Source organism: Apus apus, chromosome 20 (genome assembly GCF_020740795.1).
Source record: "Apus apus isolate bApuApu2 chromosome 20, bApuApu2.pri.cur, whole genome shotgun sequence".
Classification (NCBI taxonomy): Eukaryota; Metazoa; Chordata; class Aves; order Apodiformes; family Apodidae; genus Apus; species Apus apus.
Window position 1 is genome coordinate 2,161,917 of NC_067301.1, and position 20,822 is coordinate 2,182,738.

At 45.0% G+C, this 20,822-nt stretch overlaps 1 protein-coding gene across 6 annotated transcripts in view; it reads right to left on the minus strand.

The window, feature by feature from the left end:
- Positions 1-2,395: 2,395 nt before the first annotated feature.
- The window catches only part of MIB2 (MIB E3 ubiquitin protein ligase 2), a 39,869-nt gene continuing 21,442 nt past the window's right edge, over positions 2,396-20,822 (minus strand). For 5 of the 6 annotated variants that reach the window (XM_051637429.1, XM_051637428.1, XM_051637431.1 and 2 more), the window contains 15 exons: positions 19,077-19,271; positions 17,756-17,898; positions 15,889-15,996; positions 14,587-14,691; positions 13,671-13,833; positions 12,566-12,699; positions 10,614-10,762; positions 9,837-9,993; positions 9,464-9,618; positions 8,688-8,814; positions 7,600-7,830; positions 6,568-6,746; positions 5,635-5,819; positions 4,797-4,862; positions 2,396-3,573 (listed from right to left, as the gene is read on the minus strand). In XM_051637429.1, the coding sequence (XP_051493389.1) occupies positions 3,332-3,573; positions 4,797-4,862; positions 5,635-5,819; positions 6,568-6,746; positions 7,600-7,830; positions 8,688-8,814; positions 9,464-9,618; positions 9,837-9,993; positions 10,614-10,762; positions 12,566-12,699; positions 13,671-13,833; positions 14,587-14,691; positions 15,889-15,996; positions 17,756-17,898; positions 19,077-19,271 (2,339 nt within the window). In that variant the 3' untranslated portion in view covers positions 2,396-3,331. The remainder of the gene's footprint in view (positions 3,574-4,796; positions 4,863-5,634; positions 5,820-6,567; positions 6,747-7,599; positions 7,831-8,687; positions 8,815-9,463; positions 9,619-9,836; positions 9,994-10,613; positions 10,763-12,565; positions 12,700-13,670; positions 13,834-14,586; positions 14,692-15,888; positions 15,997-17,755; positions 17,899-19,076; positions 19,272-20,822) is intronic. The other variant, XM_051637432.1, reaches the window with a different exon arrangement.

The following is a 20,822-nucleotide window of genomic DNA, read 5'->3' on the forward strand; positions in this document are numbered from 1 at the left end:
AATGAGGGAGAAATTTTTCTCAATACACAGATAGTAAAGTGTGTCCAAAACACAGAAAGAATTGCTTCCCTGGGTGGGCATATATTTGTTGGGTTTGGTGGGTTATATTAATGATCTATAATCCCTTTGTGGATCCACCAATCCTCCTGAAATTCTGGGAGCAGCACAGACTAGTGGGAACATAATCAAAGGAGAGATGGGTTCTTTTCCTGACTCTGCCTTTTGACCAACTGTCTGCTCCCTCAGTCTCATGCTGTCTGTACAACACAGAGTTTTGGCCCCACTTCCAAAGGAAGTGCTTTGGAAACCCTGGTTCTGAGGGTGAGGTGAGCTGCCATCTTATCTTTCAAGTTTTACACCAGAAAGACTCAGCAAGATCTTTTCCTGTTGAAACCATTGCTGCATTTCAGGAGATGGCAGAAGTGAAAACAGGGAGCTCCCCAGCTTGTCTTTGGAAGAACTCAGTCTCATTTGTGGCAGACCAACTGGTTATAAACATCAAGCAGAAAATTACTCACTAGCCACACTAATTAACTAATGACAATATTTGTCTTTTGTCCCTAAAGGAGCATTTGCCTACAGCTCTAACATCTCCTCTCTTCAGCCCTTGCTGTTTCTATAACCAGCAAGAATACCCACGGGCAGCAAAAGGAGAAAGGGAAGGAACAACTCCCCCCACCTAACCCCATTTCATCCAGCATGGCACTCCCATCAGCCCCAAGTCACTCTTTGACCCTGGCCCTCCATGGAAGCAGGTTTATCAGGAAAGACAAAACAGCAGAACCTTCCTCACTCCTCCAAAGCCTCAGACTCCCATGGAGCTGAGCCTGTCATGGGAGGCAAAGTTTGCCAAAATCATACCTGGCGCACAGGGGCATCTGCTGGAGTTCTCTTCTCTCTTGCTCCTGTGGCTCCACTGACCACCTCGTTTCTTCTCTGTTGTGGTGCAGCAATTCCCTTCTTCTTACTAGGAAAATGAAAGGGTCAAAGTGGTGCTTAACAGCTCAACTCTTGCTCCTCAAAAGCAATCACAGTGGGAACAGGGCAATGAAGGGATATACTCCCAACCTGAAAGCTGTGTTTACAGACCATTTCTGTAGTTCTTAAGCAGGTATATTCTGCTGGGCAAAAACCTCATCTCTTAACTAGGCCCCAAAATGAATTTCAGATATCAAAGATCTTGAAATGGAAATGCACTTTAAAAAATGTAAAACATGAAACTGAGGGGAGCTGCTCCTTCCCTACAAAATCTCTTTGCATTAGCCAGGAAAAAAGATAAATTGTCTCCATTTTCTGCAACAGCTGCACAGCTTGCACGTTGAAGGCTGCAGCCTTCCTACATTTTTTTTCCTTCAGGGAGAATACTCACTTGGAAACCTCTCTTCATTTAGTATCCAAAGAAATTGTTAAAAAATGAAGCAGGTGCTCCCTTTTGGTTTTGTTTTTTCTCCCGAGTAAACTGACACCTTAAGCATAAGAGAGGAGAAAAACAACAAACATGGAACAATTTGCCACCTCAGTCCCCAGGTGCCAGCACACATTTGCACACACATTTACACTTAACACACATGATAAAGCATTGATTGGTTTTACCTTCAGTGAGGTGCTTTTGGATTGGATGCAGAGGTTTGTGAAACAGGTGTATTTCAAACATTGCTTCAGCCTGGAAAATTAATCCCTGGCACCAAATAGTGGTTAAAGCAGCTCTTAAAGATGGCTCAGTCCTGTACTTTTTGAAAACAGCCTTTGTACAGCACTCTTCTGGTGCTGCCCTGCCACGATACAGCAAACGTTTAGGGAAATGTCTGGTTTATTCCAAAGGAATTTACACTAATATGAACTTATAATAAATAAATAAATTAGTATCTGCACCTCTCATTTTTACCAAAGCTGATTCTGAAATTAAACCAACCACATAATTTAAGGGTTAAATCTGATCCACAGCTTGAAAAGATCCACTGAAACTGTAACAGCCTCAAGTGAATTTCTGACAGAGATTATCTACAGAGGGCAGAGGTTGTGACATCAGACTTTCTTACAACACCAAGAGACTATGAAGTAATAAATATTCTTGTAAGTACCATATATTTCAAAGTTATGCCTTTAGAAGATCTGCCACCTCTTTGCTAATGAGCAAAGCTAGCAGAGGAACACACCATTTTTGTCTGGTTTAAGCATGTCTAGCAATAGGTCACAAACAAGATTTGTGCATAATTGTGTCATTAAAGATACACCCCCCACAGGCAGACACAAATGGGGACACACACACACCCATGGCACACCAGTCCTACAGGCTGCCACTTCCACCAACAGGTACTGTACAGGATGGACTCAGAAGATAATACTTGTTCAGTCAGACAGTTGGAAAACAATACAGCTGGATCCACATTTCAGCTACTGTTTGTACATTCACTTTAATGCTCAGGAAAATATATATTTTATTAAGTTTTGCTGCAAAACAAAAACAAAAATGAAATCCCTTTTTCTCAGGTCTTAATTATTACTATTTATTTTTCTTTACACTTTGATTGGAGTATTAACACCTGCCTTTGGCATTATGGATAGAAAGCTCAGGAGTCTCTGAACAAACGATTGTGCCAAAAAAAAATAATATGGAAGAAGAGTGTCACTTAGAGGTTAGAAATAGTTGTTGTAACAACATGTTTTCTCCAATCAGTGTTCACTGCTTTTTCTCTAAGGCACACACTCTGTCTTGTAGGACCCCATGACATCCACGTTTGTCACTGTCAGTCCAAGTTCTTGCTGAGCTCAGAAGTACCAGCAGAGGACACGCTGTGGTGGGACATTACCTCCCCAGCACTGAAGGGCAGCTGGGAGAGCTGACATCATGACCCACCTCCTCTGGGACCTCCTCACTGAAGTGCAAGCACATGCTGTGCTGTGGGTCCATCCTCCAGCAGCACCTCCTCCAGAGCAGTGCCAGGCTGACACTGCAGGGCGTTGGATGTGATGCAGTCAGTGGAGCTGGATGCCCTTGGAGACGTCTGCACGTGCAAGTCTGCTCACCTCTGGTCTGAAAGTCTCTCCTGCCTCCAGCACAGGTCAGTGTTCTTCACTTCAGGTCTTTTTGATGGATCAGCAGCACGAGGTGAGGGGGCTGCCTGCCCTCACTGCTCCTTGGCCTTATGACATTGTAAGCAGAGGGGACTCCTGCCCCCTCTGCCCAAGTCACATCAGTTATTTGCTTCCCTCTCTTTCAGGGTGGCTTTGCAGGCAGCCAAACACCTCAGCCTGACTAGCACTTCTCAGCTAAAACGCAAACAAAAAGTAAAGGAGGGAGGAGGGGATGGGAAGGGCAGCAAGCACATCCTTAGACAAAGATCTGGATCCTCTCCCGGATTGCCTGCCGGCAGATGGGGCAGACGGTGAGGGCTGTGCTGCAGTCTGGGCAGGAGCCATGTCCACACTGGAAGACCAGTTTGATCTGATCGTCGATGCAGATGGGGCAGGTGATGCGCTCCTCCATCTGCCGGTAGCGGCTCTGCAGCTCCTCCATCAGCCTCCTCTGGTCACTGCCCTCGGAGCTGGGGCTGCACTCCACCTCGGTGCTGTCTGCAGGGCGAGAGCAGGGACACGTTAGGCACGGCTGGGCTCTGCCTCCTGCACTGCCTCTTTCAGGAGACCCTGCCCCTCTACAGTAGCAATTAGTTCAGACTAACCTCTCTCCACTGAGCCTTATCCAGGGATTCTTCTAACAAAGGGCCTGAGATGATGCTTTTTATGGACTGGCCAGTTTTGCCTTCCTCCATTTAGCTGCTCAGCTGGTTTGTGTCTGCGTGTCTTTGAGTTTGTTTGTTTTTAAAGGAAACAAAATGTTGTCTGAAATGTCCTGCCTTGGTGTTCTGGAATATGCTGCTGCTACCTTCAAGTAAAGACATCCAAAGCTGATGGTGATGTTCTGCCCAGCTAGTCCAGGAATCCTTACAGTGCTATCAGTACTATTATGTTCTCTCAACATCCTGTTCACACTTGGGATTCAAATTTCTGGTTAAGTCTTTCAGGACACATGGTAAAACAAGAAGAAACCATTTGACACCACTTATGTTGACTTTTGCACACATGAAGCTACACAGAGTCATTTGGTCAACTCTGTGAAATGTAAGAAGCCTGAAGTGTGTAACACTTCAGGGTCCATGTCCCTTTCCCCAACAATCTGGAATTAGTTGCACTTCAGTGGTGCAAGAAGTTATTTCAAGCCCATAAAGATGAAGCAATTTTGGGCAGGGGAGCTCCTGCCTACTGTCAGCTAAGCTTGCTATTTTGCAATGCACTGAGCAATGCAGACAGAAGAGGATCTGTTTAAAACTGGGCTAGTGCTTTATCAAAACAATCCAGCTCAAGGATTCCTGGAGAGCTGGTTAATGCCAGCCTTGCACAGGCACTGGAATTCCAGCCAGGGGAGAAGCAAGGCTTCCACAAGACTTACATTTTCCTTTCTCACCAATTTTCACTGTTAAATCCCTGCCTGGGGAAACGGTTACACTGACACATGGAGAGCTTGGTACTTGCTTTCAATACACAGAATAATCCCAGCACAGGACAAGCCTCCTCCAATGTTCTGTGTATGGAGCTGGAGCTTGGCCCATGACACCCAAGAGAACCCTCTGTAAAGGTGGCCCCTACAACAGGCACACACCCCAAAGAAACCACCAGCCACCACAACAAAGTCAACTCCCTTTCTGATGTTTATCTCACTGAAAAATGTTGATGCTGCTCAAACTAAGGCTGGACAGGACCCTTCCCACAGCACAGAGCAGCAGGAACAGCAAACATACCTTGTTTCAGTTTTTTGGTAATTGTCACTTGACACTTGATGCACTTCTTCATTCTCCTGGAGCACTCTACCATGAAGGATACAAGAAGAGATCACAATTAAGTGCACTGATGCCAGAGTCAAGACAAAAACAACAGACTCAAGAACATCAGCTCTGAACAACCTCCCTGGATGATTCAGGATTCCTCCATGGAAAGGGGGACACTACCTTCTTTTTGAGCTATGTCCTAGTCTCTTGGTTTAGTCTTTCCTATGCCAGTAGCAAATACACCACCCTTGAGTCCTCAGTGGTCTGTGTTACTGCAGCTGCTGCACTGTGGATCAAAGCAGCCCTTTGCTGAGAGGAAAAGGGCTGCAGCTCTGGCACAGTCCTTATCAAATTCCCTCTGCTCAGACTCTGAGGGCCTTAGGAGATAACAAACTCAACATGGCTGAGCAGGCTGCAATTAAAACAACTGAAATGCAAACCAGTAACAAAAGCCAGAGAAGAGGGAAATCCTTCTCAGGAGGATTTTGGTAGATAAAGCACTGCCAGCTAGAACTGAAACATTTGGCTTTCCTTCTCAATTATCCAGGGCATCTATAAGCACAAGCAAAGCTGCCTAGGGTCCCAGTCATCAGGTGGTGAGAACACTGTGTTTTTCATAGATAGCTTTGGACATCTTATCTAAAATGGTGGTGCTGAAATCATGCTGGGGTTGTTTCAGGTCACAAAAAGTACAATAGCTTTGTGGATAAACAGAGCTTGACTTACGAGAGCCCAACTAGGGAAGCTGTGTGATGGAACAGGACAGAAACATTTTTTAAAAAGGGGGGAAAAACCCCCAGAATGGACTTACCTTCACATACAATACTGTGCTGGCATGGGAAGAAATGGATGAGGAGGGCCAGCTCTGAGCAGACCAGGCACTCTGTGGGCACTGCCAGGCTGGAGACACTAAGGTTGGTCATGGTGTTGGGGGTGGTGTGCACGCGGCGAAGGCTGCAGGTGACGGCTGAGCTGTCTGACGAAACCTGCTGTTCCCTGCAACCACACACCCGGAGTCACAGTTCAGCCACATCCTGCAGGGCCTCCTTCCACAACCAGATAACAACACATTGATCCCTGGCAAACACTCCACATGGAGACAGACCAGTTCACAAACTGGTGGGACCAACCCAGCTTCTTAGTAGCCAGGGTTCTGACTGGATCTGTCTAAAAAGGAAGGGAAAGAGCAGCAACGACTAACATTGACAAGGCTGAAACTGCTCTTTTGGAGGGCAACAGTAAGGTATTGACAGCACAATCTGCTGGGAGCAGTCAGCTTTTAGGAGCTATTTAACAAGTGCAGCCCTAGGGATCTTCTGTATTTGTTTGTTCCTGAGAAGTGCCTGGGGTGGTTGCCTGAGTTTGCCTTTTGCATAACACGGCTCGGAGCCTGATTCTGTCCTGGCATTATGAGCCCCAAATCCAAAGCCCTCAGCATAACCACTCACCACTGTTAAGAGAAATGTCAGTCTGAAAGAACTGGTATTCTTTAAGCAAAAAAACCCACCCCATTCGTAGTGCAACATGTACTACACTGACACAATTCTTATGGAGTATGTTTAAATGGACACATGTCACCTGTTATTTACAGTGGACCAGAAGCATGGCCAACTAGAATGGCTGCTGCATGGCTCCTCCTCCACCAGTAACACGACTGTGGGGCTGTGCCCTCATATCAAACTGAACTCTGCTTTCACGCTTGCCAAGTCAAAATCCAAACAAATGTTTCTCAGACATGGTTTACCTGAATTTCTGTGAGAAGTCTTTGACAATCTGGAGGATCCTTCCATCTGTGATAAGGTCCACAGGAGACTTTCCCCGATGGTTTGCATAATTAATATCTGCTCCTTCTTGTGCTAAGTAACATGCAATTGCAGTTCCAACATTCAGCTCTACATTTCCAAGGAAGCCAAAAGACTGCAGCTAAAAATGTTAAGAAACACTCTGTTATTAGAAGAAGTTTCTGTTACGTGGTTTTGATCTGTATCAAATTTTAAACAAAGTCTTAAACCTTGTACTTACAATCTGAATGGGCATTCTTTTTTGAAAGCACAAAAAGATCCTTCAGCATGTAGCCAGCAGATTCAAATCGTGTTCCAGGAACAAGAGTGCCTAAGACTGGTCCTAACTGGTGCTAACCATTACTAATCATAGTAACAGGCATTCACTCCAGGTAGTGAGAAGGAAGTACAGTGAAGAGACCATGGTACATACCAATTGTATCCAAGGCCTTTCCTGAAGGACCTTCTACATCCATGAATACTAAGCAACATAGTGAGATCCACTTCAGGCTTTGTAACTATGGAGCCTTTATCCCTCCCCCTGATACATCCCACCTCTCCCATTCTGCTCTACATCTGCAGATAACTGGGGAGTCTGTGGTTAGCTATCCTCATATTTTCCATGCCATCAGACAGAAATGAATTGCTGCGGTTCTGGGGCATGAATTAAACCCAAGACTCTTGGCTCTGCAACTGGATTCATGACCTTTCCCATGTCAAGGAAGCAGCACACAATACTAATAAAAATATCAGGGGAGACAGTATGAATTGTTGTCTGACTATGTGAAGTTTCATGCTATAAATTCGAGCATGGCCTCAGAGGATCTATTCCTGCTTTCCCACAAGCAGGAAGGTTTGTTTCCACCCTCTCCATCTAGACTGGCTTGACACAATTTCCCTGCCTTCCTTTGCCCCCTTACATCCCAGTATCTGCTGCCATTCTAACATCAGGCATTTTGCTGCCCTCGGTGCTGGAATTCCTCCTCCCAGCTCACCTTGGAAAGGAGGGACGAGCCCATCTCCCCTTCACGCTTCTCCATCATGACAGACATGAGCTGCTGCCGTTCCAGGGCGATGTGCATGGCTGTGTCCCCATCCTCATCTTCTGCATTGACATCACTGCCCTCGCTGACCAGCAGCTGCACCATCCCCACGTGTCCCTGGATCACAGCCAGGTGCAGGGGTGTCTGGTTACGGTTGTTCTTGAGGTTGACATCACAGCGACCCTTGAAGAGAAGGATTGCATCAGACTGAGCTGTTGCTGCTGGAGAAGAGTGCTGCAGCTGGGGTGCTTGTTGAGGCCCCAAGTCCATCTTCATCAAGATATGAGGATGGAGATCTCCAAAGGAGCTATGTGGTCCAGTCCTCTGTACATTGACCATATGGCCAACACCCCTCAGGTGTCAAGAAAGGGAGGACTGGAATCCAGATGTCTGACACACATCCTCCTGGTGATGACTTGGATATGACAACTTGTCACTTCCCTGACACAAACAAACCCTGGGACTACTCTAAGCAAACAGTCACGAACAAACTCCCCTAAAGCAACATTCACTCCTTGCTTGCCTTTGATTTCCTCTTCAAAGCAAAGAGGAGAAAAACCTGTTCACACCTGAATCACTGCCCTGCTACCAGACCTGCAGGGGAGGCAGCAGCCTGGGTGAGGGCCTGGAGACCTGGCTCTGCTAAGGCAGAACTTCTGCCAGAAATAAAGCACCCATAGTACTGAGGAGTGCTCACAGACCTCACTCCTCTACTGCACTCATTTGTAAATCCATTTAATTCTTGTTGCAGTGTTTGGATCCACTTGTAAAGATGGAGAAACTCAGACAACAAACCACTGAGAAGAAGAAACAAAACCCACAAGTGCTGATACTTTTCTCCTCTACTGCCAGTGGCAAGGGAAAGTACCCCCAGGAATGTCAAGCCCTGCTCTTCCAAGTCTCCAAACAATGCCAGCTCTCCAAAGAGACAGAGACATTCTGGTGAGTCCCAGCATTAACCCAATTGTGCTTAGGAAATATGGGGGGTTGGGAGTGAGACAGATGGGAGGTTTTGGTCGTGGTTTTGTTTTGTTTCTTACCTCTTTGATGAGAATTTCTGCCACTTCTTTGTGATTATTGAGAGCAGCAAGGTGCAGGGCAGTGAAACCATCCTCCTTTTTGGAGTCAACCAGCTGCCGAGCTCTTGCTAGAATCTTCTTTATGGCTCTAGAGTGTTGGGAGGTAACAGAGGTGGAAGAGTTACTTCTCAGGAAGGAAGAGACAGGCCTGTTTCTTCTGCTCAGTAGTCATGAATAGTTTTAATAGGCAGCACCATGAACTGGCACTTGTGATGCAGAGCACTCTTTCTATCTCACAGACCAAATTACAAGACTAAAACAAAAGCCTTCAGTTATCACTTAATAAAGTAGGGTAAACTCACACTGCTATGAAAATAATGAGCAGATTTATCCTTGGAAGAATTCCAGAGGCTCTCAGTTAGACACAGTCTTTTCAAGTACTGTTTACTACAGACCTTCTCCTGTCCTTTCGTGTGAGAACCCAAATATCTAAGGAGACTATCCAGAAGCAGACAGATTTCCTAGGCAAGCTAGATGGGATGAGGAAAGCAGGCAGCAGTTTCCTGTGAATGCATGAAGGAGGGAAGAATGGCAACAGCTATACATCCAGCCATATCTAAATCAAATGGTTGGTATAACCAACCAAATGGTTGGTATAACCATATACCAAATGGTTGGTATAACCAACCATTTCCTTCCTAGTTAACTAGAATTAGATCTGCTCCCATCTTACTGTTAGGAGAGCAAGCACAGGTTAACATCTGTAAAAGCAGTAAAAATGAAAAAAGGGCACTTACAGCTTGTTGCCTTTTAGAGCAGAAAAGTGGAGCAGGTTGAAACCTTGACAATTCTGGACAGTGAAGTCTATGTTAGGTACTTCAGTGAGAATCTCAATAAGGACTTTGTAATCTGCAGTGATAGCATAATGCAGAGGGGTGTCTCCCTGGGAATCCTACACAAGGAGAATACAGGTTACCTACCTCAGAGCATCACATTAAACAGTTCACCCAGTAGTGCATTTTAAGAGAATGATCTTCAAATTCTACAAAGTAACAAATTATGTAAGACATATAAAAGGACCTACTCATCTTTAAAAAACCCACAAAAACAAAGAAATAAAAAAAATCCCTAACACACACCTCCCCAAATCCCACAAACCCCAGAACTTACTGGGAGGTTGACATCGCAGTTGAGCTCACAGAGGGTCCGCACCACCTCGGTGAATCCCTGACTGACAGCAACAAACAAGGCTGTGCACTTTGCATTGTTTAACAGGTCTGCACTGGCTCCTTTACTAAGCAGCACACGGGCAACCTCAGCTTGGTTTCTGGTTTAAAAGGAAGGAGTAAGACAGATTAGATTCAGTTCTGGGCAGATGGTGAATTCCTCCTCCTTGCAAAGCAACAGAACTTCTCGGGTTTTGTATCCTCTTGACCTCATCCCACATCCTCTTAGTATTGAAAAAAAGACCCCACAAACACAACTACATTCCTAATTTGTACTCTAGCATCTCCGCTCTCTTTGCTCTCAATCAACAGGAATCTCCTGCCCTTAATGATTAATTCTTCCCTGGTAACTAACAATGCAACTCAACCTTTCATCTTACTCTGGAAAACACATGCACTTACAGAAACCAAACAAACTATTCCCAACCAGCCAAAACGCCCCTGTTTCCCCCCCCCAAAGAAAAACTAATCACCAAAACCTCCTTATCACTTGTTCCAATTCCCCCAAAATGTCTAGCATGGAAACTGATCTAGCTCAGTGCACTAAGAGATGCACCTGTGGCCCTAAAGCTCACAGGAGAATTTCTAACACAAGGCAAAAATCAGAGAAGAGCCTGCACCAGCCCCACACCCTTCACAGCCTTCCCATTTCCATCTAGAAAAGCCCTTTTGCAGCCCTTTAGGTCTTGTCTCAGAGACAGCAAGCAGCAAGACATCCTACCCAAAGGCTGCATAGTGCAGTGCTGTATCCCCCTCTTCATCCCTCAGGTTGACAGAGGCATGGGCCTGCAGCAGAATCTTCACCACATCCAGATGCCCCTGGTAGGAGGCAATCTGCAGAGCAGTTCTGCCCTGGTTCTTGGCATCGACCTGTGGGAAAGGCAGAGGTGCAGCTTGATTAGCAAAGACCTTGCCTGGAGTCCAGGCCTTGGCTCTGCTGGAGCAGGCCAAGCAGGATGTAAGTCACAAGCTGCAGAAGAGTTGCAGGCTCAGAAGTGCTCATCAGGATCTGTGCCCTGTTGGCTTCACTTTATGTACATCAACTACCAGGCTGACCTTGTCCCAGGGTATTTCTGAAGGGGACAGCACATTTAGTCAAGAAGGGGGAAGTGAGTGAACAGAGTTGGAAGCCAGGGCTCTAATTGCAGCTCTGATGCCAGATTCCTCTATGCCTGCAAGCAAAATACTTCTTGACATCTCTGCCAACAATTGCCTTCCCAACAGGAAAATGTGTGAGGACATCAAATTAACTTTGCACAAGGCTTTAAAGATGCCAAGTTCCCATTGTTCTGTGTTGCCCCAGGTACTTTACTGGGCACAGTGGCTGGAGGGCATATCACAGTGCTGAAGTGCTGCAGTGAGAATTTTTGAGAATTAAAGGGACTGAAGAACAAAGAGAGGCTGTATGAAAGGCAAGGGGGAAAAAAAATAAAAAGAAGCTTCTGAAATCAGTGGGGGGCTAAGGAGAAGAGATGAAGGAGTTAGCAAAACCTCAGCAGACTGGCAAGAACAACAGATTTTTTTTCCTTGCAGCTGGTTCTGTGCAGTGGTCAGAAGAGCAGGACAGGCAAGACACTCCTTAGTTCACTCAAAAAATGGGGTGAATCACTGAGGAAAGGAGGCATTAGAGGCCACTGTGTTATTCTTTCATTTACATGAGACAGACAATGATGATAAGCTGAAAAGGCCTTGGCAAGCAATTCCAACTTGCACTACTTATATGAGCCTCAAATCCAGCCTCCTCTTGCTGCATACAACACTCTAATAGAAATACTCATTTAGTAATATAACTATTAGAAAACAAATATAATTTAGAATAGAAATAGAAATCTAATATAAATAGCTCATAACAAAATGGATTCCTGACTCTTGGCCCTGACAATGTGACAATTGCAGGTATTAGTCCATTCCTCCCATCTCCAGAGGCCCCCTTAAACAAAACTTATGTTTTGTTACCAGTGGTTTCCAAGGACACTGCTCAATACTTTGTTTTCTTGTTCTTCTTTGATAACCTGTCTATAAACCCTGTACCCCTCACTGAAAGAGCTTGAACCTTCAGACAGGCAGCCTGAAAGAGCAGTGAGCTGAGTAGATGTGATCTTAATAGTTTGGCAAGCACAGAAATTGTTCAGCAACAAGTCGAGCCCAGTTCCCTGCTCCAGTCAGACATGAGATAAGACACTGCACAGACATGGACAGCATCAGGATCTGGGCAGCTTTTCTCCTTCCTGATTCCAACAAAACCATTTGCGAGGTCATCTAAGGACAGACACATTTAGCCAGACACAACCCATGGCTTTCTTTTCAAAGAGAGGTTAGATACTCAGCCATCTTGCTACAGTTTTCATATAGAGAAACACCTCTCCCCCTAATTCTACAGGTGCCAGTGTCCATAAAGGCAGTCTGGGAAAAGCCAGCTTTGGAAATGTGCTGTAAGGACTTAGCCCTGGTTCAGATTTAATGCCACAAACAGGAGCCATAAAATACACGTTTAACATACATATTTAATCCTAAATTGCAGCAAAACAATTTTACAGCTGTTAGGAGCTAATACTAGGTCTGAAAAACCTTCTTTTTCTCCCATCCTTCTCCCCGCTTGACTACAAAATTTTATGAGAGTATTTTAAAGAAGAGCAACAAAAAGTAACCTATCAAGTTGTCTTCCAAACTTGCCTTGTCTGGGTACTTCTGCAGGATCTCCCGAACTTTAGCTGCATTGTTGAGTGCTGCACAAATGACCAGGCAGCCTGCATGCTCTGACTCTGTCTTCTGGGACAGCAGCTTCTCCAAGACAGTAATCAAAGTACCTGGTAGGAATAAAAAACAGCCAGAGGTGAAAAAGGCCAAAGAGCACGTGTATATATATGGATAAGCACAGTGTGGGCCTGCTGTGCCTCTGATCCTTAGCTCACACACAGAGCTTCACACATCTGGGGCTGACACAGAACTTCTGCATCACAAGTCTGATGTTTTGAGAACCCAAAAGACCTAAAACCAAGCTACAAAAGACCAACACAGAAAAATAACTACTAAAAGGCAAATAATCTGAAGAGGGATGCATGGGTTTGGAATGGATGCTGTAGGGAAAAAACACAGGTCCTTTCAGATAGGCCCTCTAATTGCACAGACTTTTGAGTGCTTGAGAGTACAGAGGTGTTACAGCTTTCCAGACAAAGTTAAAAAGCTTGGGTTCATATGCAAGTTCTCCCTGCAGTCTAACTTGAGCATACAGTTTAAGACCCATCTACACAGCCAAACAAAAAAAACAGGAGGTCTGTGCTCTCTCCACATGATCCTGACATCTGAAGGAAATACATGTGGTGAGGCTACAAAAAAACGTTATGAGTGGATGTGCAAACCAGACAAAATCCCCTCTACACATCATGTGATCCCAAATTAAATTTTGGGGTGGACTAGAGAAATTAACTGTTGATTTGACAGCTCTTCCACAGACGGGCCTGGGAATGTTTCACAAGCATTCAAGAATTACTATCCTCTACAGGAAATGCAGCAGAACAGAACAGGAGACAGATGAAGACAGAAGTGATTACTGAAGCTAGGGCAGAGCTACAGTTGCCATTCCTCAGTCCTAAATTTTGTGTTTTCCTGTTAAGGCCAGCATTGCTTCCCCAGTAAGGCACAGCTTGGTTATGGAGCTTTCTCTGGGGAAGAACAGGCAGCCGGAGTTTAACAATGTCCAAAATGTTGCTGTTGCTCCACCAGAGCAACCATTTCAGAGTCCCTGACAGATCAGACATCTCTGATTTCACTGTCTCACTTTTTGATTCCTTTGCATTCTCCGTTGTCATGAGGTTTGCTTCCTCATCTCTCTGATAGGCTGTCAGGCAAGCTGGGTTGAAGGTCCAGGACTGCCCTCCAACTGAGACTCGCAGATCTCCATCCCCGTAGACCTTGATCACTTTCCCAATGTGCCCCAGGGTCTGCAAGGGAAAGAGAAATTCTTTTTTAAAGGGAAGATGTAGAATGTTTGCATCTCAGACCCAGTGCAGTGCTTCTAAAGAGTGGCTTCACAGGCAGCACTCCTGCTGTGTGAAAAGAAGCACTGAACAGTGACACACGCTGACAGCTCCCACTCCAAGGACACCCCCAGAGGGTTCTCCCACTCCAAGGAGACCACCAGAGGGTTCTCAGCCATTCCTCTGGCTGGAGAATCCATTACTGGATTTACATCAGGAGGGTTTCCCAGACATAGTTCAGATGTCTGGAGAGGAAGGTGATAAAACAACAAAATAATGGTCTGAAGAACCCTGAGAGAACTGATAAAATTGGGACTAGGAGAGGTTTCCTCTGTACACTTAATTGTTGCTGGAGGACACCCGTGTTCTGCTTCTTAGCCATACTGGTCTCATCAGACCATTTTTCCACTTGGACACTTCCCTGCCTTGTTCCAGACAATTAGAGAGAGCATAAGAGGACTTGTTTACTTTGGCTAGTGAAACCTCTTTACTGGTAGCCAAATCCTTTGTCAGATTCCCCACCTGCCCGCTTTGCTTTGGGTTCTGCAGCAGGATTGCAGGACCAACAGCACTGGGCAACGTTCATTTTGCAAGGCCTCAGCAGTCTTTGTGCACCCACTGACCAGCAGAACACTGGAGGGCAATGCAAGCCCAGTCACTATTGCTTGGGAAAACTCAGGAAGTTACTGGACTGTCCTGGAACTGGTTCACACTCACAGGTGCCATTTCATCTGTCCACTCCCCATGACCAGGTTGGAACCGCTTCACTGTTTCCATATCATCTATCACCCGGACAACATCACCAACCCAAAAGGTGTTGAGCTACAAGAAAAAGAAAGTCATAAGCTTTTGGGGGACGGAGCCAGGAGAAAAAAAAATAGCCATCCATCATCCCCTCCACCCCACTCCCAGCCTCAGAAAACCCAACCAAACAAGAACTCAAAAACCAAGGCTTTCCAAAACCCAAGGAGGACTACCAAGAAACCTGTAATCACTGCACTGCAAAATAAACACAGCCCAAGGGCTGGAGTATTTCTGTTTTAAACCAAGTGCACATTTAAGAAGGGAAATAATTTGGGACAGAGCATTTTTCTTCTTTCCTCTTCAAATCATTTATAATTAATATCAGAATAAAGCCCAAGTGAAACTTTCCTTGGTCCACCTCCTCATCCTACCTGACTTGGCATTGGAGATTTTAATTCACTTTAATAAGGAAGTTAATTCTGTTTGTTATTAAAAACAGAAAAGGGAAACCAGTTTATCTGGACTGGTAATTTGCCAGATGCTCCCTCTGCTTACTGAGCTAAGAAGGGAGCACTGTCAAAACACACATTTCAAAGCAGACTAATTCTGCACCAAACAGTCTGACACTGCGTTTTCCATTGGTGTTGGAGTTTTTACTGCTGTGACCTTGTTCAGCTCTTTCAGAATTCTGTAGTCTTCCAGCAGCTCCTTCTATATTTACTACCCCTGTTTCTCATCATCCCCATTTCAAGTCCTCAAGCCTCTAGGGAGGGGTCAGAGCTATGAGCTTTGGAAATGTAGACACAAAATTAGAAGAGCTGGAGTAAAGACTCAGGTCATCCAGAAGAATCAGAGAGAAGTGAGACAAAGAAGGATGCAAAAAGGACAATAACATGAAGACCCAAAACCAAGGAAGAAAACCAGACAGAAATGATGCAGAAGAAGGGTCATCACAGATGAAAGGCAGCTGCAGAAGGATCAGCTACTGTAGGTCTACTGTTACCACTCTTATCAAAGAAGCTGAAAATTAAGAAATGGAATTTACCTTCAGAACTTACAACATTTTAAATGAAAAGTTTCCTAAAACTCAACAGCCTAGGAGCCTAACTCCTACTGTCTCTGCAGCCACCTGCCCTAGCTCTGATGGCTTGCAGGAAATTCTGCCTAGAAGTCCTGCTTTTAGAACAGCAGTATATTTCTTCTGTGTCCTAACACAGCAGGCTAAATCCGCAGCTTTTCCTTGCAGCACTTCCAGTTCTGGCCAATCTCACCTACCTTAGTCAGAGCTCCAGGATGGAAAGTCCAGCGGGTTTCACTGTTGAACTGGACCCTCACGTCCCCTCTGTCCGTGATTCTGTGCACGGTCCCTGTCTGGCCAATGAACTTTTGATAGGGGGGGAAAAAATAAAATAGGGGAAACCCCCTAAATAAATCACATTGCTTAAAAATTTTGGAAACCAGTCATCTAAGGCATAGATGGCCAAATTACCCACCATTTCCCATTCACAGACTAACAGTGCTCCCAAACCTGCTCTAAATGAGGTGCATTGTTTTTCTGCAAAAGGAGGGAAATGCTGCTCAAGAAGCTCCTTTAAGTAGCAGCATATTGGGGGAGGAGGGTAACAGGAACAGAAAGTGAGACAATCCTTGAAAATGTAGCACAAATTAACATCCTCTTCCCAAATGCCAAAGGGAGGAAGAGGTTACAACCTATCTCTGCAGTGTAACACCAGCCAGGCCTGCCAGGAGAGGAGCAGGCTGCAGACAGCACAGTACAGCTGTGCAGTGCAGGGTGCCACAGCTCTTGCCTCTGGCAGGTCCTGAGCAGCTGACAGTTTTGAAGGAGACAAAGTGCACTGATTTCTGAGATGATGGGAAGTTACTCTTTCCCTCTACACTATTCCTCTCAACACCTGCATTCACCTACATCAGGCATTCAGAATTGCAGAGGAGGTTTAACAACCTAGCACACTATGCAAGCTACACAGCAGCATTTAAAACCTACAGCTTTGGGGATACACAGTTTGTCTTGATATTTTAAAGTCTGATTTCAAAAAGGCCACTCACCTACAGGGCAGGCTGGGCCAGGATACATCTAGAACCTATCTTTATGATTTTGTAGCACTGCTTCCTATAGCAAGGCTTCAGACCTGCAGGTTACTCAGTTTGCTGACTTGGTGTAGATGGCATTTAGGCCACTGGTGGCTACACACTCCCCTCCCTCTCCAAAAAGTTACTTTTCTACAAGTTACTAATGCAGGCTCAGAGACATGTTTTATTACTGTAATGGTGAGTATCAAGATGTGATTTTTGTCTTGCAGTCCATCTACTGCACAACTACACTATTTCCTTCTTCAATATGTGAAGGCAGTTTAATCTATTTTGGGCAGTATCTGCAGACCAGTAAAGGCCAAGATCACTTAAGGAGAAACAAAAAGCACAGACCTTTTAATTTCAATGGCAGCTTTATTAATTTAGCTGTTGTCATGTCACCTGAACGTAAGCCCACACTGAATGTTCACAACCCCTTGGAGATTTACTTCTGAGATACTATCCTACAGTAATAGGTGTCATTTCTATCTTTCCTTCTTCCTCTGTCTGAAGTTTTTTAGACAACAGACTGATAGCTCTTCAAACTAAAGACAAGACAACAGGCTAAGCTCCAAGAACATCATATGGGCTGAGAAATTTGAGCCCTGGTCAGGGATAGAGTCCACTGTTGACAAAACACATAACTTTCATTAGTAGTAATGCACAGCACAAAAGAAGCCAAACAGGGATTGGATCCAGAGCTCCAAGGAAAAGATCCATGGCCCACATAAAAACAAACAAACCAGCCATTAGCTTTCTGCACTGGCTCCCAAGGCTTTTTATCAATGCTTTTGACCCATTTGTAGACTCTAAGAAATTATGCAGGGTTCCACAAGGCAATTCTCATACAACACATTTATCTGAGCCTAAAAATAATCTGACTCCAGTGTCCTATCCATAAAGAATTTGTGATTCAGTAAACACAATATAAATATAGAAGGTAACATGTTACACAGAGATGTTCTGCTAACTTCCTAGCCAGTGCCTACTTAGGAAATCTGAGCTAGTGACTGACACATTACTGAGGGAAGAGGAGCAAGCAGAAGCATACCTCAGCCATTTTAGGATTCCAGCCACCATGGCCCTCCTGCATCTCCCGCAAGATGTCAATGTCCAGCAGGCACTTCACCTTGTCCCCATGCTGGAATGGATGCCTGTCTGTGCTTTCCTTCCTCTGCAGTTCCGCTGGTTTTCCTGAAGGGAAGAATGACACCCCCCACATACATAAATACTGGATGCAAAACCAAGTTTTATGTCTTGTTTGGCTTTACTGGGGCAGAATGGTGTAAAACTCTTGTTCTGTTGTGGAGTGCAAGAGGATTTAGCTCTAACTGGATATTGATACAGGTTAAGCATCAGATAGTTCTAACAAGACATAATTTTGTCCCTTCTCAGAGAGGGAAATGCCTTTGAATGATGTCTCTCATGTCATGCCAGGCACCAGGAGCTGTTCTTAGCAGCTCAGTCACCCACAACTGCTGTTCAGCAGACACACCCACATGATACCTAAAATAAGTGCCCTCCTACAGGCAGCCACATAACTTGCTTGGTGGAGTGCTTCACCCTCCTGGCCTTCCTGGGTAGCCAGAGGCCATGCCCTTGGAAATAAGCTCCTCATCCAACCGTTCCCTTCCCTCATGCTCTTGCCAAGCTGCTCAGGGAGAGGAATGAATGAGAAAGACCTGATTCTGCTGCTGCAAACTCAAGAACAGACGTGTTTTCCTTCAGGAGAGCAAAAGCTGGCCCCTGAACCTCATTTAAAAGACTACAACTAAAGAGTAACTAAGAGTTAAGAGGAAAGGTGGATTGCAGCAAGTTGCCAATATAGGCATCACCTTTTTCCACGACTTTCTAATCTCCCTGCTGGGCAAGTATGTGGCAGCTCCATTCTCTGAAATGTCCCTTTGTTACATTCCCCTTCGAGACACTTTTTTGTCCACCACAATAATGACATTTCTTCTCTAAAAGCACAGTGAACACCAGCTAGACCACTACTGGTCAGAAGAATGAAAGCCTTTGGATTAAGAACACTGACACTGGGTTGAATCCTCTGCTGACAGACAGGCACTGGCAGGGGAGCTTCATGCACCTGCAGCAGCAAGAAGTTGCCTTGGCAGAAGATCCCTCCTTGGGATACAGCTTCTGATGGTCTTAGACTCTTACCACTGAAAGGCCAAACTACTTTAACTAACCAGTCTGAAGTGAAGTCAGATGTTCACACAGAGACCACTGTTTCAGATGGTCACACATCATGCGGGGCCTTTATAAAACCACCTGCTGGTTTGTCTTGTCTTCCAGGATAAAGTGGCTTTAGTGTCAGGAAAGGGCAGTGTGAATCAGAATTTCTCAACAGACCCCTTGGCTCTACGCACCCAATTTTGGGAGATGCTCTTTGTAGTAAAAGCCACCAGATGCCTCCACAGTACATTTCAGATCCACCTTTCCCTTGTGCCCAACTCTGTAGACATTTGTGGTTCCATCAGACCACGTGACACTGGCCACGCTGCGCCCAGTCTCCACATCCCAGCCACGAATATCAACCACACGTCCAGTTTTACCTTCACCACCTGAGGAAAAAGGAGGGGAAAGAACACCATCCAAATTGCATTTTCATTGAAAAGAATATACAGAAACTCACCTGACACTGGGATGTTTACTAAGCTATAATTTAATGACATTTTAATCTTAACTAAGTAAAACACAGGGAAAAACCTTTCCATTGCTCCAGCTGTTCACAACAGAGGAGTAGGGACAGAGCCAAAAGTCAGTGGCTTGGGCAGATGAAATTAAACCATGAGACAACTCAGTTTGACCAGCTAGGAGAGAATCTCTAGACTAAACCTCACTGAAAGCCAGCCAGCCAGTTATTTTGGAATACACAGAGGGAAAAGCTGATTTCTGTGGAGAAGCAGCCATTTCTCCTGGTGCACAGGAACACAGTGTCACGGCACCACACTGTGGCAAGACAAAAACACAGCAGCGTTGCAAAATTCACCCCAAGATCTTTAATCTCTCCCCAGCACTGGTGAGGTGGAAGAACATCAATTACAGTTTGTTCTGGTACTTCTCTTCACCTGCCAGGGCCCACCCTGACCACTGCTGAGAAAAAAACCTTGGTCAAATGGCAAATTTTGCAGTCAATGCTAATTTTTCCAAAGGGCTCCAAGCAGCAGGAATACTAAAAAGACACAGGCCCTTCATTTAGATTCCTCAACCAGCTGCTATTGCCCTTTCCAGACACACAGGACCACATGATCAATAGAGAAACTTACCATGACCCTACTAGAGAGTTTGCAAGGTTATTTATTACCACTATTTACATGTTACTTCCTTAAATGGAAATAGAGTTGATGTGTTAGCACTATGAGGAAGCTAAATTCAGAAGAGCAAATGGCTGTGGATGGGGGCAGCTCCATGATGGACAATCAGTCCTCACTACAGACCAGAGGAGCTGGCCTTATGTTCCTCCTCACTTGTCTCACACATAAAACTGCTTTCAGGTCACAACCACTGTAAGCAACGCAAGTCTCAGACATGTAAATGTTGACCTGATCTCAAAAGGATGGATAAGCTGTACTGAGCATAAGCTTCTTTTGCTCTCAGACTCTGCAAGTATCAATGTCCTCCACTGAACCCAGAGCTGCAATAAATGGTGGAGACCACAAGGGAAACCTTTGGACTTTAAACTTAATTTTTAAGGGAAAAAAGAAGCTACAAACAGTACAGTGTGTACAAGGCTCTGGATTAGAAGCAGACAGTGAAGTTTCCTTAAGCCTGTAGCACCACACAGAAACTGGTATCAGTGAATTAGACACGGTCATTATACCCCAAGAGCAGCTCTAGAAAAGGCATTTTTGTCCCTTTCTATTTTCAGCCTGAAGTCACAATTCCTACAGAAAGCAGAAACCATTCTCCAGCAACCACAGCAAACAGGTCTTCATTAATGCTCCATGTGAAACACTCCCTACAGATTATTTCTCTTAAAATTGTTCAAATATGGATATTCCAAAGAACTCCAAAGGAAAAAGGAGTACTGTACACAATGTCAGATAAACCTTATTCCCACTGTGAATGGAAGGTTTTAAAGGAAAAGATTGGTCTTTATTTTCTTGTAACAT